The sequence below is a fragment of the Amborella trichopoda genome, chromosome 5 (genome assembly GCF_054954075.1).
Source record: "Amborella trichopoda isolate Santa Cruz 75 chromosome 5, AtrichopodaSantaCruz75HAP2 v2.0, whole genome shotgun sequence".
Classification (NCBI taxonomy): Eukaryota; Viridiplantae; Streptophyta; class Magnoliopsida; order Amborellales; family Amborellaceae; genus Amborella; species Amborella trichopoda.
The window spans coordinates 13,921,259-13,941,252 of NC_142340.1; the positions used below are offsets into that span (position 1 = coordinate 13,921,259).

Consider the following 19,994-nt stretch of genomic DNA (forward strand, 5'->3'; position numbering starts at 1 on the left):
AGGTTTTTTTTTTTTTTTTCCAATGAAATTGTTTGCTGAGATGAATATAGATAGTGTGCAAACTCACAAAACATTTTAGGTTTTTTCTTTTCTATGAAATTGTTTGCTGAGATGAATGTAGTGCGCAAAGTTCGGGGCAAACAAGTTCCCTTTGCGTGGGGTTTCTGAAGGGTGGACACAATAGGAAATTACCCTAAGGTGATTAAATCCCTTGTGTGTGTGTCTATAACTGGCTGTGTGTAACTCTCTCTTTGTACCATTATTAAGGTTTTACATTACCTTGTTACTTCTATTCGAATTGCTTCACATATTTTCAGTATGATAATGCTCTGATGTTGATGATTTTCAGTATGCTAATGTTGTAGAAGCATTGCGAAGAGGTGATCTCAGGCTGCTTCGACATGCCTTGCAAGAGCATGAAGATCGGTATGTTATCCTCTGGTGATTTCTGCTCCCATATTGTACTTGTTTGCATAAAGTTGTTCATGAACATCCACTTGACAAGCCATTCTTGAACTATCAGATTCTTGAGATCAGGTGTGTATCTCGTCCTCGAAAAGCTTGAGCTTCAAGTTTACCAGAGATTGGTAAAGAAAATGTGAGTTGAAAATGGATCATCAAAATACCAAGGAATTGACTTAGCTTACTATTTGAAGTAGATTCTGAACTGGCCATACTTCATTGGCAGATACATAATCCAAAAGCAAAAAGATCCCAACAAAGCACACCAAGTTAAATTGGAAGTCATTGTGAAAGCCTTTAGATGGCTTGAAATAGATATGGATGTTGATGAGGTAATCAACACTTTATGAAATTTCTTTTCTTGTGCGGATAATATGTTTTCAGGGCCTTGTATGTCAACGCTGCCAGCCACTATGCCAGGGTGTTTGAAACCTAAATCGTACTCACTTATTTGATATCCAGTTTTAGAACTCACCCCTTTGCACTTATTTGATATCCAGTTTTAGAACTCACCCCTTTGCCCAACTCATGGAGCTACGCTTTATGGTTTGTAGGTTGAATGTATAATGGCCATCCTCATCCACAAGAATCTGATGAAAGGTTATTTTGCCCATAAAAGTAAAGTGGTAGTACTTAGCAAGCAGGATCCTTTCCCCAGGCTAAATGGAAGACCAGTGAATTCATAGATTTGTATTTGTGCTGAAACTTGGCCATAAAATTACAGGGTGAAAGAAATGGATGTGTATTGGTATCAGTTGCAAGTTTTTCCTGCATGAAGCTTTGGCAGTTCCCCAGCACATTTACTTTTTATCCAAGAGTTGAGTTACATGTGTATCTATTCATATTTAATAATATGGATGTAATATTCATAATGTTTTGTTTCATCCATAAAATATAAATGTTTTGTTTTTTACTTTTAAATATAATGCACTTTTACCATCGTTTTATTGTATTTTAGCCTTTTAATACCAGAAACTGATCTAGACTGGGATTTCTGTAGCTGATCTTATTCTCAATCTTTGCCCCATCCTTGCCCACCCCCGGCTTTTTGCAACGCTCATGTCTCTCTTCTGTCTCCTACCAAAGTCCTCACTTCTTTGCTTCATGGCCTTCCCTCCTTTCTGGAGAATGCAATGCGGCTCCGGATTGGATTGTTGTGACATCCGATTCATTAATTGGATCGTATGCTAAGATCCACTTCCATCATTAACCCACTGATGGGGCACTAACAATGATCCTTTATCTGAGCCCTCTATGCAAACAAGAGCTTTTCAAAATGTGCTTCCTAATCAAAGCATTTTACGAAGTTTGTTATTTTCTCGAAGCTCTAGCCGTAGCAGAACACAAAACTAAAGGCGGGATTCAAATGGCCTCTGATAGGAAAGTGGTTGCTCCTAGGGTTTTGGGCAGGTCTGAAGATTGATAGACAAGTAACTGAGTTTAGCAGGGATGAGGACTGGTGGGGCATAAAATCATAATCATGGGGAATTGGTAACCACATTGATCATGTTATATGAAAGAATAACTTTGAGAAATAGCTCAAAAAATTGATATCGAGTCCCAAGAAAAAGAGATCTTGACTGTCTATTTTGATGGGCGATCAGATCTAGCCTTTGACTCTAAAACTGTCTGCTAAGATAGATTGGCTCATTGTCAAGGGAGTACTCAAATTCGTTCCTTTTGTTTTTTAAGAAATTCTTCACAAGTTGAATCAGATATGATTTGCAACATGGTATGTAAAGATTGCCTAACTGGTTTTTTTTTGTTTCTTACTTTTTGAAGGTTCCCCATGATGGAGTGTTTCTAGCATATAGAACAACTATATAGTTTGCTCTGCGAGAGTGTAAGGCTCATGATCAAAAACTTACTTGGGAAGTGATACTTGAAGAGAAGCAATGAATGCCACACTTGGCTCCGACGACACGTTCTACATCTGAGACAAAGAAGCAAATAACATTGACATTGAAAGCATGAAACAAACTTCAAAAAAAAAAAAAAAACAAGGATAATAAAAAGCTGCTGCGTTAATGCGCATTCGTTTTCTTGCAACAAGCCACAGCTAGCTTAGTACAAGAAAGACATAAAATGTGGACTAAATAAAGTTTTAAAAAAAAAAATTGTATAGTTGAGGGTGAACTTGAGGAGGATTTATCGGCTATCGTTGATAATTCACTGTTTCAATCAAATTATACTTGATAATGAATTGTTTGTTATATGATAGGGTCCATCATAAAGTTTCCTGAGACAAATAAATTTATCTTTCTGAAGTTACTGTCGAGATACATATTTGATAATTCAATATGAAGAATCCCAATTTTGTAATCTTCATATTACACTTTAAAACGCAATTAACAAATATGTTATTACCATTATTTCTGTTCTGACTGTTGATTTGGGAACTTGGCGAGAATAAAACTTTGGACCTATAATGAATAGTAGTTTCAGATGCGCTCCCAACTGTCATATCTATCGAATAGTTAAAAATATATATCACTATTTAAATTTTAATATTTTTTTTATGAATTGAATCGGGATGAAACTTTGGGCTTAAGTACTAAAAATAAGGTGCATAAGAAAAATATATATATATAAATTAAAATAATCAAAATACACCTGAAAATGATTGGGGGTAATTTGATCATTTTAAATATTTGAAAATATTTTTTTGTGTTTTTATATGGTGTGAGATAGTACTAAGTATAAACACCCAAAATTTTAGCTCAACGTGATTTGCACCAAAAAGATTAAAGTTTAAATAATTATATGCATTTATAACCCTCTCATCAAACAAATGGGAGAAAGATCCAAACTACTAGTCATCTTAGGTCTAGACCTATCGGTATGTTTATTTGCAATAATCTACACCGCTTATTTAAATGGATGGTTCATAGCTTTGGCATTGTCTTTAAAGAAATGTACATTATCCAAATAAAATGGAAGTTATTAAAAATGTATTGTATACTGTGAAACCATTTATTTTTTGTACAAGGATGTCACAATTATTTTTTACTATTAGATGTGAAATCCAATAGATGAAATTGTATCACAATGTTCAAGAAATTTTGTTTTAGATATTGTACCCAAACAATGACACTCAAATCTAGCAATCGATAGTAATTGTGATCTTCTTGTATAAAAATAAATAGTCCCATTGTATTATTGCCTTACTTCTACAAATAAGATTGCCGCTTTATATAAACTGCATTAAGTTTACATTTCTCACTAACTTTCTTTTCTCATAGGGTATGAACAGTAAATTATCATATTTCTATGACTACGAAAATTAGGATACCGGGTTTTGCTTCTCATATGAGTAGACAGAAACTTAATGTTGTATATTGATTACTCATTTTCCTACACCTTTAAGAATATCAAATATTCAAATTATGTTATTTTCAACAAAATTTACATAGGATAAAAATAGATTATTAAATAGATTTAATATTATTTTAACAATTTTGATATGCTTTATAAAACTTTCCCACACTTTTGTACAAAAATGGGTACATGGAAACGATCTTTTTTTTTCTTTTTTTTACTACTAATTAATCTTCTGTTTTTTACTATGTTTAATGCCCTTAGAAATTATTTGCAACTAATTTCTTCAAATCTGAAATACTAGAAACTTTCATTTGAACTCTTTATAGCAAAAAAAGCAAAGGTGTATTTTCAACAAAAGATTTCAAACATTCAATATTTTTACGAACTATTTTAATTTTTTTTGTATTTAAACTTTTATTTATAGAAATTCATGTGTTATTATTCTTAAAGTCATTTATTATGAATTTTTATTAAGAAAATATAAAAATTCTAAAGTTGCATACCAATTTTTTGCTTTAAAATTTTGAATTTATAAATATTGTGCTCCCAAACATATTTATGAATTTTTAAAAATATTATTTATTTTTCGATATTTGAAGAATTTATGGTTTTAAGGATGAAGCTTTGGTAGCGAACTTTCTCAAATCTAGAAAGTAAAAAAAAATAAAAATTTCCTAAATAAAATTGGTTGTATCTACTACAAAAGTACAAAATCAGTTTTAGATCTCTTATATTCCTAAGATTTGAATTCCTAATGCTTAAAATTTTCAATTATGATACTATTTCCTTTTTCAAGAGCTTTTAAAATATATATTTTGAATCCTTTACCAAGTTCTCCGTGCTTAAAAATTAGTTCGTGATTAATTTCCAAATATTTCACAACCGTTACATCAATGCTCACAATTTCGATGTTTTGGCATAACTTTTATGATATAAAAGAAATGATGTTTAAAGTTCCACCTTACTAAATAAGTATATTCAAATTGTATAATTGGTTTTGGTTTATTTGGTTATTTAATTTTATTTTAGTTTATTATTTTCATCTCCCTTCTACCATTTAAAATTCTTTATCTCGACTTGAAAATATGGGAAAAGTTATCAAATGCTAAAAATTCTACTATTTAACATTTTATCCAATAAAGTAGATCAAAAGATGAGTTACAAAAATTAGAGATGATTCCCTCTTAAATTCAATAAATATTATATAAATATTATTTTTTAACATGTGCGGCTCGCTCTTATTATCAAAACTGTTTCTCATCGTTTTAAAACAGGTGAAATTCTAAATTTTAGTTGAGGATTTCTGTACAATAAAATACTAGTGTGTTGCATGTGCTTCGCACGTGTAGTATTAATATCAATATATAATCATTATATTTATTTAAATTAAATTTAATTAAGAAAATACATACTTAAGTTTATAGAAAAGATAAATTATACTTTCCCTGCATAAATTTGATCGAAGTATACAATACTGGTTTGTTGCATGTGCTTCGCACGTGTCATATTAATATCAATATCTAATCATTATATTTATTTAAATTAAAGTTAATTAAGAAAATACATACTTAAGTTTATAGGAACGTTGAATTCTACTTTCCCATTGCATAAATTTGATCAAGTATAAAGAAAATAAAGGCAATTATCATACTTGGCTTCAGAATCTTACAGTTTTTTGTGTTGCATTCTTGATTACATGCAATTAAAAGAAAAAAAATTACAATTAGAAGACATTTTGGCTTTTCAATGGAATGTGGTGACATTTTCACCTACATATTTAATGAATATAGACATAATTAACTTCATTTAAAATCATCATCATCATAGCGTTTCCCAATTTCAATTAAAATAAATATTACAAATTATTATAAAAGCAAAATATGATAAGAGAAAGAAGGAAGATGTTAAAATTAAAATAAGAATTTATTTAAGAACATTGTATATCTATTATTATTTGTAATTGTAATTATTATAAGAAAATAATTTGTTCTTTAATTTTTGTCTATAATTGTACTTATGAATGTAATGTTATGTAACTAATTTATTATAATTACATTAACAATATTATGGTACATATGAATATGACACTATCTTTATTAGTTTTTATAAATTTAAAATTTTGATAATATAGGTAATAATAAGTACATAAACACTGATATTGATAAAGTTAGTGTCTATCATAGATAACGATCTCATAAAATAAATCAATTTTAATATTATCTAATTATTGTTCTTATAATTAGTGAAATAAATAATAATAATAAAATAATACTAATAATAATAATAATACATATTATTATAAGTTTACAATGTTTATAATTTTAAATACTAACAGTTATTATAATAAAAATAATTTATTACATATTATTATAAGTTTTAATGATTTTATTGTTTTCCTATATTATATAACTAGAAGAACTTTATGAATTACATGCAAATATATATATATATATATATATATATATATATATATATATATATATATATATATATATATATATATATATATATGTATAAAGTCATTACTTTATTTTATATTAAAGAGCAATGATCCAATGCAACGGTTGTATCATAGTATAATGCAATAGCACTTCTAAAAAATAATGTTTCTCTTCATCTCAATAATCAATCCCAAAAAAAAAAAGTTCAATTTGAACCTTAAATATGGTCAAAATGAATCATCTCCAAAAACGAATCTAGAATTTTGTGAATTTTAAGATCTTAACCTTTATAAACTCAAAATCATTTTCTTTTTTTTTTTAACATTGTTCATCTAATGATAATAAAATCATCCAAAAAATTAGAAATGAAAAAATCATTTTAAAATCTAGATCTAAACATCTCAACAAAATGAACGACCTATGTTAAATGGGTTAAAAAAATACATTCTTGGTTGTGTTTTCAATTTTTTTTTTTTCTGTGATTGTTCATTAAAATGAAAAGAGTGCATATTTCAAATTTTGAATTAAACAAATAACCATAAGATGGTTTTGTAACGTTTTTTGCATCATATTACTATACAACGATTGCATGATATCATTACTCTATATTAAAATATTATTTTCATACTATTATTATAGTTAGTTATAACTATAAAAAACTTTTATTTTAATATTTATAATATAAAAATATTATGTCAATCATTTCCAATGGCCAATAAGATGAAAATTATAGACTCAAGTGGGCTGAATCTGTACAACACAAACCCCGTCCAGCACATGGTAGGGGATGTTGATTGGTTCAATTAGAAAGCTCAAAAAGAGCAAAAAAAATAGCCCCAAAAAAACATGGTTGGAAACAGTGATAAAAGATACGACGACTTATGACCTCACTGATCTTAATATTACAGAACGGTGGATCAAGATTCGTATAGCTAACCCAAAATAGTTAGAAGAAGGTTCTGATTATAATAATGATGATGATAGTAATTGCCAAGCATTTCTATAACTAATATAAGGAAAGAGAATAATGAATGAAGAAAGGATAATTAATGCTCACCAAGAAAGAGAAACGACCATTGCTACATAGATTTCAAATTACCATAGTGTTAATTCATGATATTTTTACCAAAAAAATTTGTGGTGATGGAGGGTATGAATAAGAACAATATGCTCAAGATAGTTAACAATTGATGTTGAATGCATGTGGCGCTCTAGACATAGACATTAATTAGGAAGGAATAGAGAGTCAAATAATTCCAAATTTTAGAAGGGCAAAATGAAGAAAACAATAAGAAATAGTAATACTAACTCAGAAAAATAAAACGATACATTAAAAAAAAAAAAGACCCCTTCCCGCTTAATATATCATGAGAGAAAGGCATCAACATTTGAGGCCAAGTCTCTTGCAGCTCCAATGTAAGTATGGGGTGCGAGGTTAAGAAGGGTAGACATGGCTTCCTGTGGAAGGTGAAGCCCCCTCACAAACTCTTGCATGCTCTCCTTTGTCACTGCTTGACCTCTAGTCAGCTCTTTTAACCTCTCGTACGGCTCTGGAATACCATAACGCCTCATCACCTGTAACATCCATCCATCAAATCACACAACAAATAAATGCATACTAGTAGGTATCAATACTATCTTATTGCAAACTTCATTATTGATTGTGGTATGTTTGTCCTTGCAGCACCAAAGACAGGCAAGGCCCTTGAATGTTCCTAAGAGGAAGAAGGCTCTCCAAAGTTCTTATCAGTGATTTTGTCTCAAAGAATGTTACAATGCTTCTGGGTCATAAGAGCAGGAATTTAGCTTACAGTTTGTATTGGTTCGGCAAGCACCTCCCACGATTGCTCCAAATCTTCCATCACGCGGGCATTATTTAGCTACAATGTTAAACCAAAACAGATCATAAACAAATTCATTTTCTTTCTGTCCTCCCCACTGCTATCTTAGTTGAGGTAGTTTTCTGTGGGAAGAAATTGGGGGATAAAGCTTGAGTAACACAATAGAGCAGTAGAGCAGTAAGGAAGCACAATGCAGGCCCCTCCCTTAGTTGAGCTAGTTGTTTGTGAGAAGAAATTGGGGGATTGAACTTGGATTAACACAATAGAACTGTACAGCAGCAAGGAAGCACGAGGCAGACCCCTCCCTCCCTCTCTTATATATATAGGCAGACATCTCCCTCATATACATAGACAGACATCTCCCTTATATATAGAGAGACAGACAACCACAGACGTGTGTGGGAGGAGGATGCAGCTACATGATATTTCTGAAAGGAAAAAGACAAGAAAATTGATGCTTGTAGTAAACAGCTTTTTCTAAAAACAACCTGATAAAAAGAAAAGCTCCAAACCATCAGCTGAACAATTTAGAGATCATTGCTGATCCGTAAGCACTATAAACTTTGAAAGGACAAAAAGTAGGAGCTGAAAGCATGAGGTTTTTGTAATAGGTTACTCATTCCCTTCCCCAGCTTCCAGTTCCATCACCATACACAACAATAAGGATCTCGGTGAACCAACAACCATTCCTTTTTTATCTTTTTTTGCAAATAACAATGATATTGGAGACTCTCAACAGCAAATCAAAACAAACAACCCACAAAAATAACACAGCTTATACGAAGTGTACCTCCAGCTTTCTAATTCCTTGTAAAGCACTCTTGTATGCAAGAACAGCATACCCCAAACAAACACCGAGATTCCTTAAAACAGTGGAATCTGTTAGGTCACGCTGCACAAAATGAATTACATTAGCAGATATGCATAAGTGCAAGCTGGGTAGATCACACGACGAAACCAAAAAAATGAGGAGAAAACTAATTACGACCTTCAAAGGGACTCGTCCTACAACGCCAGACTATGAGATGTCTATAACAAGATGCATTATTGAGGGATTAATACTAGAAATGAGTTGAATGGTGCATTCTTTAAAAAGTTTACCACGCCTAATGATGCAAATTTGCACCAAGAAAAATCTATTTAAAAAGAAAAATAAAATAATAAGATGTATCTTGTCCTGCATCACCTAGCTGGCCAGGTCACACCTATAAACAAGTTGGTTGTGTGACTGCACAATATCACCAACCATGTCACTTCCAAAGCAACAGCTATTCGACTATGTTTTATAGTTTGTAATATCCCTTGTAAAACTAAGACCTTCACCTTCACCTTCACCAAGCGTGGGTTTCTTTCATAAGCCACAGTCCATTCTAGTGAAAAGTAGTTCAAGCTCAAATCAGAATGATTATATCAGAGCACATGCGATAGAACAACTCAAATACCTGCCAGCGCGAAATAGGCAACTTTGCACTTAGGTGATGTAATACTTCATTGGCGAGACCCAGATTGCCCTCACTGTTCTCAAAATCAATGGGATTGACTTTGTGAGGCATGGTTGAAGAACCAACTTCCCCAGTTTTGGTTTGCTGTAGAAACAGATTTATGAACTCAATTACATCAGCAAACCAAGAAACATGCAATCCAATTCCTAAATATAATTTGGGGTAACATAATTCTCAAAATATTAAACACAACCTCAACATAACACACCTGCTTGAAGTAACCTACAGAAATATAGCCCCATGTGTCTCTGTCAAAATCCAATAAGATGTTGTTGAAACGAGTAACAGCATGGAAGAGCTCTGCCATGTAGTCATGTGGCTCAATCTACAGTAATCAAGACAAAAGATCAAATGGACAAAAAATGCTGAGCCAAAGACCATGAAAGTTTTTCAAACACCCACTAGTAGCTACAAATGCATGAACACAAGTAAGCGCTTCAGCATGATTCATTGTCAAATCTCCCATGCAGATGAAAGACAAAACAATAAATGAACAGGATAGTCTCATGTGCATGTGGGTACTCCATCAACATCATGTACTAAGTGCATTCCAATATTTACAAGGCCAATCATTCATCTCAATTGTCACGTTTGGTTGACAAATGGCATAGACTGGAATGTGCATAAACCAAACATTCAGCTCATGCTGATAGTCCTTTCAAGCATTATAGTGATCATGTGCAAAAATATAGTCCAATTAATTTTGCAATAAAGCACAAGCATCGTAGAGGAAAAGTGAAAATATTGGCCATAAACTGCCATGTGTTGGAATGACCAATTTTGCTGACACCATAAAATGCATGGTTTGTCACTCTTATCAATCTCTCATGTTGTCGTGCGAAACAGTTACTAATTGTTTATAATGGTTTCCTGTTTAAGACTTTAAAAACATTTATCCTAGTCCATAAATATCTATCTTTACTTTTGGATTTCTACATTTGGATGCTATAAATTTATTAAATAACTAAATAACATGTGAGATTCTTCTGGCAAGCATATCAGTTACCACACGAGATGAACTCTAGCGTGGATTCAAAGTGCATAATGTTAGAAAACCGTGACAATTATGATATATATTCCACATCCATTCAGGACCCAAATAGAAGAATCCAAGTATATATATATATATATATGGAAAAAGTATATGTAAGGTTGCAACCTTAAAATGTAGAATCAAGGTGAACCTCAAAAATCCATCGGAAAAGGTTGTCATTGACAAATATGACTGTAGAGTGGCAGGGTGGGAAGGCAAATTCCTATCTCCGGCAGGCCACCTTACTTTGATTAAAGCCACTCTCTCTAGCACCCCTATAATTCAGATGTCACTTTTTCATATGCCAGCCTTGGTGCCCACCGTTTGGAGCAGCTAATGAGAAACTTTTTGTGGTCCAGTAATGGGGATAGGAAGATCCATCTTATATCTTGGAAGAATATCTGCAAATCTAAATCTCTAGGGGGGCTGGGCATTCGAACCCTCAAAGAAATAATCATGCTCTACTTGGGAAATGGTGGTGGCGCTTAGCTACCCAAAACAACCATCTCTGACAGGAGGTGATGAACTCGAAATACCACAATTCTGACCCCCGACGAGTGCATAGCAACTCCTCGGGGATATGGAAGTCCATACTGCGTTCTTACCCACACTTTCAGTCCATGATTAGGTACAGGCCTAGGCAGGGCGACAAAACGTTGTTCTGGATCGATACTTGGCTGGAGAATGCACCCCTTAAAGACCTATACCCTAGACTTCTCCTATTGGCCAGTGACTTTAATGCAACTGTGGAATCCCAGTTTCAGCTGATGGGTAATAGGAGGGTGTGGAGTCCTACCCTCAAAAGACCACTCTCGAATTCAGAATTTCAGGAATTCACAGCCCTTTCCATCACTCTAAACTGACTTCCTGCCCCTTCGAGGCCAAGATAGCCTCATCTGGACCCCCAACCACTTGGGTTCCTTCTCGGTGGCCTCCTCCTACTCTTCTCTAGCTCATCGCAGAAGCCCCCTTGCTTACCCACTACTGTAAACAAAGTTTGGGTCCCTTTGGTTTCCCCCAGGATTCAATTCTTCAATTGGATAGCTGGATCCGAGAGAGCCCTTACAGTGGATCAATTGCAGAGAAAGGGTCTCCAAATCCCAAATAGATGCATTATGTGCACTGAGGACGAGGAGACCAATGCTCACCTCTTCATCCATTGCAAGGTGGCCTCGTCTATATGGGCTGACATCCTTCAGTTATTCCAATGGCAATGAGTGACTCCACTTGATGCCCCTCATCTCATCAGTTCTACCTTTTCAACCCCCTGGCCTAAGGCCGACACCCTGCTATGGCAAGCCTTGGTGGTTGCCACCCTTTGGACAATCTGGACTGACAAAAATGCCAAAATTTTTCAAAGCCAGTCATCTTCGGTGAAAGAACTAGTAGAAAAGATCAGAGAAGCAGTCATCTTCTGAGCCACTCACCAGAAACAGTTCTAAAACCTTTGCCACTCTGACTTTCTCCACAATTGGACTCCCATTCTCTCCTTCAAAACTCAGAGGCCATCATGCTTTTCCCTTTGGAGACCACCCAAAGTGGGCCACATCAAGCTTAACTTCGATGGGTGTTCTCTCAGAAACCCGGGCCATGCAAGCATAGGTGGCTTGTTCCAAGACCACAACAGCAATACCCTTTGCTCCTTTTCCCATTAGTGCCTCTGATTCAACAATTGCGGAGGCCTCTGCCCTCCGGGAAGGCCTCAGGAAGTTAGACACTAGCTTGGGGTAGTATGCAGGGTTTAAAAAAACGTCGAGTCGAGCCGGACTCGCCCGGTTCGACTCGGGAATCGCCACAAAACAAGCCGGTTCCACACATAAAACGGGAACCGCCCATGTCTAGAGAGAACCGGGCGGTTTTAAACAGTAAACCGCCCGATGACATCATCAACCGACGGTTCTAACGTCACCACTCGGACACGGACACGTGAGACAAGCAGACACGTGCCACATACCACGTGTGAAGTTGCCCCAATGTTTCCACGCGTATACTTCACTTCCTATTACATAGGTATTTACATAGCAAAGTTGAATACCGATCCTTCGATGTGGGATTTTTCCTAAACATCATAAAGTGAAAAAGGAATGTAAATATATTCTATTAATCAGCAACTAATAATCACATCCGGCGAGACGGCATGATGGTTATGACCTCTGTTTATTGCTTTGATGTCCCAGGGTCGAATCCCCTTGGGCGTTGTATAGTAGTTTTTGTTGTATATATGTTGTATAGTAGTTTTTGTTGTATGCAGTGGCATAAATATTTTTTTAAATAATATAAAAGGCCTAAAAAATTGAAAAAAAAAAAAGTTATTTTTTTGTATAGCAGTTAATTTTCGTTGTATATTGTAGTATAATTATTTTTGTAAATAATATGAAAGGCATAAAAAAATAAAAAATAAAAATTTTAGTCTATTTGAAATCTCTCTCTTTCTACTAACAATCTCTTTCACTAAATTTATTATAGAAACCTAAAAAATTAAATTTTTGAAAAATTGAAATGTTATTTCCAAAATTCGTACGCATTTTATTAATTTTTACATTGATAACCAAATCTTTTATTTTATTTATTAATTTTTACATTATAAATCATGTAATGTACTATTTTTCTTACAGTTGTCAATAATACATTTTAAATTAGATAATATTATAAAATATTTTTAATTTGTTATTATTTGTCTAATAAAATAATTATAAAATGTAAACTGAATTGTAATTAGTTAAGTTGTAATAATTTAGGATTATAGATAATTTGGCTGTAATAATTTGGGTTTTTTTAACGGATTAGGGTTTTTCGCCAAAACGAGATTTTAATGGCCATTCTTTCATTGATTTAGTCTACTCTTTATTATAGTCCATGTATAATTATATATTTTATCCATGATAATTCTATGATTTTTCTTTTATGTGATGCAAATTTAATACTTAAGTTCATATAGGGAAAGAGCATCTCAATATTGACAAATTGATGAAAAAAATGAAAGTTAACAATGTAGTACCCTCATTTCTTGTTGGATTCCTAAAAAACAACATTTATAATGAATTTTAATAATTTTTTCGGATTTTTTTGAAACTTTAATCCGACCGATTCAGTCGATTCCCGATCCGGATCGCCGATTCGCCGATCCGGATCGGTTTGTGAGGTGCCCGATCCGGGTCACCGATCCACTTTTTAAACCATTGGTAATATGTAACCATTGAAGGCAACTCTTATAGTGTTATAGCCTGGGCCTCAAGCACTGCCCCCTGGCCTTGGAGGCTTGACAACATATTCGAAAAAATCTGTCAACTCACAAGGAATCTACAAATCTACAAATGGTGAGGCTGATTCCTAGCAAAGGCAGCTGCAACCTTGTCTCAAGCCAACCTGAGCAACCCTTAGGGAACCTCAACTTGAGTCCCTATCACAGATTGGAATTGATATAATGGCTCAATTCATGTAAAGCTGTTTTGATATACCCTTGGTTTTGTACAGAGCATCCATTTGTGGGTTACCTATTTTTTGGGTGGATATCCTGCCCCCCCTCTCCTCTCACATTTTGTACTCACTTTCAGTTCAACACAATCAACTTATTCAAAAAAAAAAAAAAAGGTTGTCTTGATGTTGGAAAACCCTCTAATTGATCATCTCAACATCGAGATGTATGAATATGTGAAAAAATAAAGATTTCGAGTCCAAAAAATAGTTTGCAACACATTATCTAGACCGTTTATTTTCAAGATTTTTATGTGTTTATAGATCTACTTGATTTAAACCATTTTTAGAGTTTAAAAATTCACTATTAGAGATGTATAGGGAATATAAGGTCATCCTAAAAAAATTTGACACCAATATTATTACATCTTGTGATAAAATTTGGAGGTGCACCTTATTTGAATTGTTGAAGGTCGCAACCTTATACAAACCACGCTCTATATATATGTATATATATATATATATATATATATATATATATATATATATATGTTTTGAAAAATTACTTGTACATACTTGTATAGTCTTGTCTACTTTTTAGGCCAAAGTACTAGACACTTAAGACATGTACTAGACGTGATGCCCATGTCAGTATCCATGTAACTGATTAATAGACAGGCTGAAGCAAAATCCAAATCTAAATTAGAAAAGGTTAACAGTACCTATATGAACAATGTCAACGCTTACCTGTGTCACGTAAGGGTTGAAGTTTATTCCCAACGATGTCACAAACTCTTCAGCAACAAGTGGCCAGTTAATGTCAGGATATGCCACAAGATGTGCATTATAATTTCCAACTGCACCAGCAAACTTTCCCATCAATTGAACATGCGAAATCGACTTTCTTTGCCGGCTTAATCGGATAGCAAATATAGCCATTTCCTTCCCTAAAGTAGTTGGTGAAGCTGTCTGAATGAAAATAAATGAAGCATAAACATATACAAGTTTCCAATAAAATCAATACTTGAAAGCAAAATATAGTTTAGCAGTATGGCAAGAAATCCCTTCAAACTTACTGTTTCTTAATACAAGACAATCAGAAATATATCAATAAATTCCATCAAATTTTTAAAGCCAAATCATCAAAGTCGAGATAATTTGTAAACCTTCCGGAGTGATTGAGAAACTGGCTACTTGGGCTCAGGATCGAACAAGTAGCACAGAACTGGTGGCTCCTTGGTGCTGGAGGACTCCAAAACCATAGACTCGCCTGTTGAACCTAACCCAACCAGTTCATTTTAATGAACCCTCAGAATAGCTGGCTCTTCGGTACTAGGGGAATCCAAATGTGAGACTCGCCCATTGAACCTAACACAACTAGTTCACTGTAGTGAACCATCCAATTCAGCGAGACTCAGGCCATTGCCGGGTCTTGAGTGAGTCTTGTCGAAATCACCAAGTCTGCCCATTTTGTCTCTTTTCATCCGCCAAAATATCAATCATTTGGAGCTCATTTTTGGGTATTCACCCTCAAGTTTGAGTCCAAAGCCTTTCTGCATGCCCTTGTAGACCCAAAAACAATTTTTAGAATTAACAACCTTTTTTCTCAAAATCAGAATAATGTGAAATTGGAGTTCTTTGTTCAAAAACAACTCAGCAAGCCTCAGATCTCTGATATGCAGCCTAACCTCAAGAAAGCCTCAATGATTTGTTCTAAAAGTCTTAGGGTCGATTTATAAGAAGTGTTTGCCCTTACAGAGTTTGACTCGTGTAGATTTGAATTATTTTTTTTTTTATTGCTCAATTTTTAATTTCTGGCAATAGCCATTTTCAGTTTCTCGAAACAATGTTGATTTGCATAGATGTATGCCTTAATTCAGCAAGGTCTAGCTGTTATCTGCTGATCAATCCTTTTGCTTCACTTTTTAGAGAGAGAGGCCCATCAAAAACATAGATTGGTGCGATTTCACAAGATCAAGAAAAAAAAAACATTATGTTTTTTGTTTTATTAAGAACTCAAGAAATGTAGAGACCCATACTTTTTTGTCTTTTTCCCGGTTCTGTTGTTTTAAGTCTTTTGAGTTTGAACTTTTGTGAATTGTGACACTCTGTTTATACGATGGCCGACGTGGATCGTGGAGTATGGACTGACTATGACACATTGGAATCACAATGGTTTGTTTACATAACTATTTAATGATACATACAATTTCGTATGAATTTTAGGAAAGTTATAATCTTCTAAAGTCTCAGACTTTTACTCATTCAATTTCAAGTTTCAAACAAATGCATGTATGTGGACAGCTTAACCTGCCATCATCGTGGCTAGGTTTTGATGTGCCTCAGGGTCTCAGGTTCGTAACACAGCTTTGACGCTGTTACGCCCCGCCCCTCAAACAAATGCATGTACGTGAATACTTAAAGTAGTTTTCTTCCTTAAATTCTTTTTACCTGGTTCAATTAGGGGGACTTGGTATCCAACACAGACCCCCGACAACCTCCTAGAGGACTCAACACCCCTTCCTCTCTATTTGGGCTGCCCAGGTAACTAGGTGCCAATGCCAGCAGCAAGATGTTTCTTGAACGATGGGAACAATGGGAATGTGACCACATAGGACTTCTATTTTTTCTTTTCTTTTTTGGTTTTTTCCCTCTTTTGGCAGGACCACATGGGACTTCTTAAGGTAGTTTAATCTTAAAATACCAACAACTCAGCATATAGTCATGCATGTCATCAATCACTGATACTAATATCATTCTAAAATCAAATTCTAATCAAAATTATAAAATTTGAGTGAGAAAATATATTATTTGACAATATGGATTATTTTTCTTTCAAAATCAGATTATACTGCCAACAAGATATTTATCCGTAAAGGATATTGGATATAATGGGTGATTTATCACACTTTGATATGTTTGGATCTTTAGGCATGCAGCCATACATGAATTTTCAAGCTATTTAATTTTAAAATGTCGAAATAGTGCCAAAGGTCAATAATGAGTTACATATTTGCCATTTCATTAATCTAAACATTCCCAAATTGGTATTGTCCACACTTTTTATCGGCAAAGGAGGGGACAGTACTACATTTCCTTTTCCTATGACAAAATAACATGCTCAGATTATCCGAACAATCCCTTGGCTCAAGGATCACATTTCCCTAACCATTGGGATTGTGCTCTGGACACTCAAGGGATCGCATTACCCTACAAAACCCACTCTTGGATTCCAGTATTGCGGTTCTAGAGCAGGTTCACCACCCCAGTAGTCATCCCCATAACTACGGAATGTACTTCCTTGGACGTGATGCAAGGGGAGGATAGTGTACTTCCTATAAATAATATAGAAGGGATCTGCAGGAATGTAGCAGGAAGGACCCCCTATCCCCTTTCCTATCCGAGGTTATAGTTGAGGTATTCAGTAAATCAATGGAAAGAATGTATTCTATAGGAAAGTTTGACTCGATGGAAAGAATGTAACAGGAAGGCCTTTTGAAAGGTTTCCAAGTGGGCAACCAAGGGCCAATTGTCTTCCACTTGCAATATGCCTAGCGCTACTCAGCAGCCTGTGGCTTTATCTTAAATGCTAAGAGCTCACCATTGGCCTCAAGATCATTATGGCCAAATAAAAGATCATGGCATTGCCAGAGACTACCAAACAACTCAAGTCCTTGCCAAAAGGCTAGGCCGTGGTGTAAATGCTTGCCCACCAAATAGCTTAGTCCTCCAATTTGCATTTGCAAACCTCAGAAACAGTTGTGGGAACCCAAAATGGAATCATTCTGTCAAAAACTAGCAGCCGGGAAAGGAAGGTTCACTCCTTCACCACCTGCATTACAATAATCAAAATTCAAAGCCACCCTTACAAATGTTCCCACCTATCAAATTTCCCACCTATCAACTGTCCCTCTTTCAGATGCATGCCTGAACCACGTTGCGACTTGAGAGGCTAATGAAGAAAGTTTCTTATGGTCCAAAATGAGTGAAGTCACAAATTCCACCTCATAGTTTGGGAAACTATTTGGCCCCCTCAAGCTGCAGGTTGGTCTAGGCATCTGAAACCTAAGGCAATACAAGACCACCCTCCTTGGAAAAAGGTGGTGGTGCTACGCCACCAAAGAAACAGTGGTTAGGCAATAAAACCAAGTGCCCCAATCAGCCTGGTTAACAAGTTGCAACCCAAATGTATGATCCTTAGGAGCTTGGTGCTCAATTTGGAAAGCATGAACCAATTTAAAATCGCATTCCCTTTAATGACAGAGGTGGATAAAAAGTTAATTTCTGGAATGACCAATGAATAGGGGATCCCCTCCTTTGAAAGAAGTGACCACATGGAATTCAAGAGAGTAAAATCAAAAAAAATTATTTTATTAGTGTATTCGAATTTCACTTTCAAGTGTCACAAAACACTGCTGTAAAACAAAGAATAAAACCCTAAATATAACCAAGGATCTTTCCTTTTACTGGCCAAATAGAATTAGACACAATCCAAGGACTAAATACAAGCTTAAACTAAGAAATTCCAATCCACATAATGTTCCAGAAAATTGTAATAAAACCGAAAATTAATTACTGAAAATAAACTAAGAGAGCCCAAAAGATTTTCTTGACTTTGCCTAGGGTCACCCCTTTAAGGATTCTTAATAAACTAAGAGAGCCCAAAAGACTTTCTTGACTTTGACTGGGGTCACCCCTTTAGGGATTCGTACATCCCACACCCGATTACCTAACTGATGGCACACTTTGATCCTATTGCCCCTGCTGAATTTCTTGAATCAGGAAGCTTCCTAGGGTTTTGAGAGCATAAACAAAATTAGGGTTTCTTAGACCCCTTTTGGACCTCTCTAGGGCATGCCACAAATGGCACCTCCCTTGTCTTGCTCTGGGCTAGACGAGCCCGTTGTCTTTGCTTGGCGTGCCACCCTAGCTGCCTAAGGTGGTGTCTGCGACTCTTCTGTTGACTAGAGAGGAGAGAGAAAAGGAGAGAATAGGGTGCGTGGTGGGGGGAGGAGAGAGAGAGAGGCTAAAACGTGGTCTAGAAAATGAAGGTCCCCTCCTTATATAGGCCTCAAAGGCCCTAGGAATGCCTATCAAATTTATGACTTATCATGACCCATAGGATTTTAGGTAATCTATGAGGTGAGAGAGGAACAAATCTTAGTCATTCATCCCATGAATTAGCTATCATGATTTATGGAGGAAGCTAGGAACCTTATCCCTTGAATCTTTGACCCATATCCACTTCCAATCAACCTAGGATAAGATCAATCAAAAAACAGAACTTCCCTCATCTCACATGATTGTAGGAAGTCAAAAGACAAAAGATGTGGTCAAAGATAAGAAGAATACTTTTGAAAATATTCTTTAGTCCCGCAAAATAAGGTCAAAAAATCTTTTCAAAAAGATTATATTGGATATCCTTCCTTAATAAAACACCTTCTAAAAAATAAAACCAAAACACGGGGGCGTGCCAACTCATTGGTGTGATGTGTGGCCCCCATGGGCTCCAAGTCCCACACATGTGAGAGTGGTGCACAGGTGGGCTGGATCCAAAGGCCCCCACATGTTCCACCTCACCCTTCTACAATCCTTGTAATTTCTAAAATGCCCTTCCAAGGGTTTTTCTTACTGAAATAATTTTAAAAATTCTGAGAATTTCTAACATCCACAAAAACATTTATTACACTCAAAACAAGATACCTAGAAGTGGTCTCGTACCAATAGATCAAGAAAAGTGACTGTCAAGGCACTCCACCCAACCTAGTAATAGTGATCCTCGACTTCTCACACCAACCCAACGAGACCCATGACCCACATTCTCATGCAAGACCTTATGATTGGTTCGTCAAAGCTAGCCAATAAATAGTTGCACTAAAATCCCGGAATGTGGATTACAGGTTTACCCCTTAAAAAAAAGACAGGCGCACATATCACTATAGTGCAAAAGGGACTCTCTCTACGCTAATATACAGGTAAC

At 35.1% G+C, this 19,994-nt stretch overlaps 2 protein-coding genes across 18 annotated transcripts in view; one reads left to right on the forward strand and one right to left on the reverse strand.

The window, feature by feature from the left end:
* EER5 (proteasome family protein) overlaps positions 1–2,675 on the forward strand; it is a 62,264-nt gene extending 59,589 nt beyond the window's left edge. For 3 of the 13 annotated variants that reach the window (XR_016056032.1, XR_016056033.1, XM_011622518.3), the window contains 4 exons: positions 350–426; positions 524–598; positions 689–794; positions 1,017–1,401. Coding sequence is in view for 6 of the 13 variants with exons in the window: in XM_011622518.3 (XP_011620820.1) it covers positions 350–426; positions 524–598; positions 689–794; positions 1,017–1,148 (390 nt within the window). In the remaining 7 variants the exon portion in view is untranslated. Of the gene's footprint in view, positions 1–349; positions 427–523; positions 599–688; positions 795–1,016; positions 1,402–2,244 lie in introns of those variants that run through there. The other 10 variants (XR_016056034.1, XR_016056031.1, XM_020663027.2 and 7 more) reach the window with 4 other exon arrangements.
* A 4,611-nt stretch (positions 2,676–7,286) lies between these two features.
* The window catches only part of LOC18421871 (uncharacterized), a 39,315-nt gene continuing 26,607 nt past the window's right edge, over positions 7,287–19,994 (reverse strand). For 4 of the 5 annotated variants that reach the window (XM_011622522.3, XM_088867525.1, XM_088867524.1 and 1 more), the window contains 6 exons: positions 14,762–14,983; positions 9,776–9,892; positions 9,508–9,651; positions 8,856–8,957; positions 8,036–8,104; positions 7,287–7,799 (listed from right to left, as the gene is read on the reverse strand). In XM_011622522.3, the coding sequence (XP_011620824.1) occupies positions 7,590–7,799; positions 8,036–8,104; positions 8,856–8,957; positions 9,508–9,651; positions 9,776–9,892; positions 14,762–14,983 (864 nt within the window). In that variant the 3' untranslated portion in view covers positions 7,287–7,589. Of the gene's footprint in view, positions 7,800–8,035; positions 8,105–8,855; positions 8,958–9,507; positions 9,652–9,775; positions 9,893–14,761; positions 14,984–19,994 lie in introns of those variants that run through there. The other variant, XR_016056038.1, reaches the window with a different exon arrangement.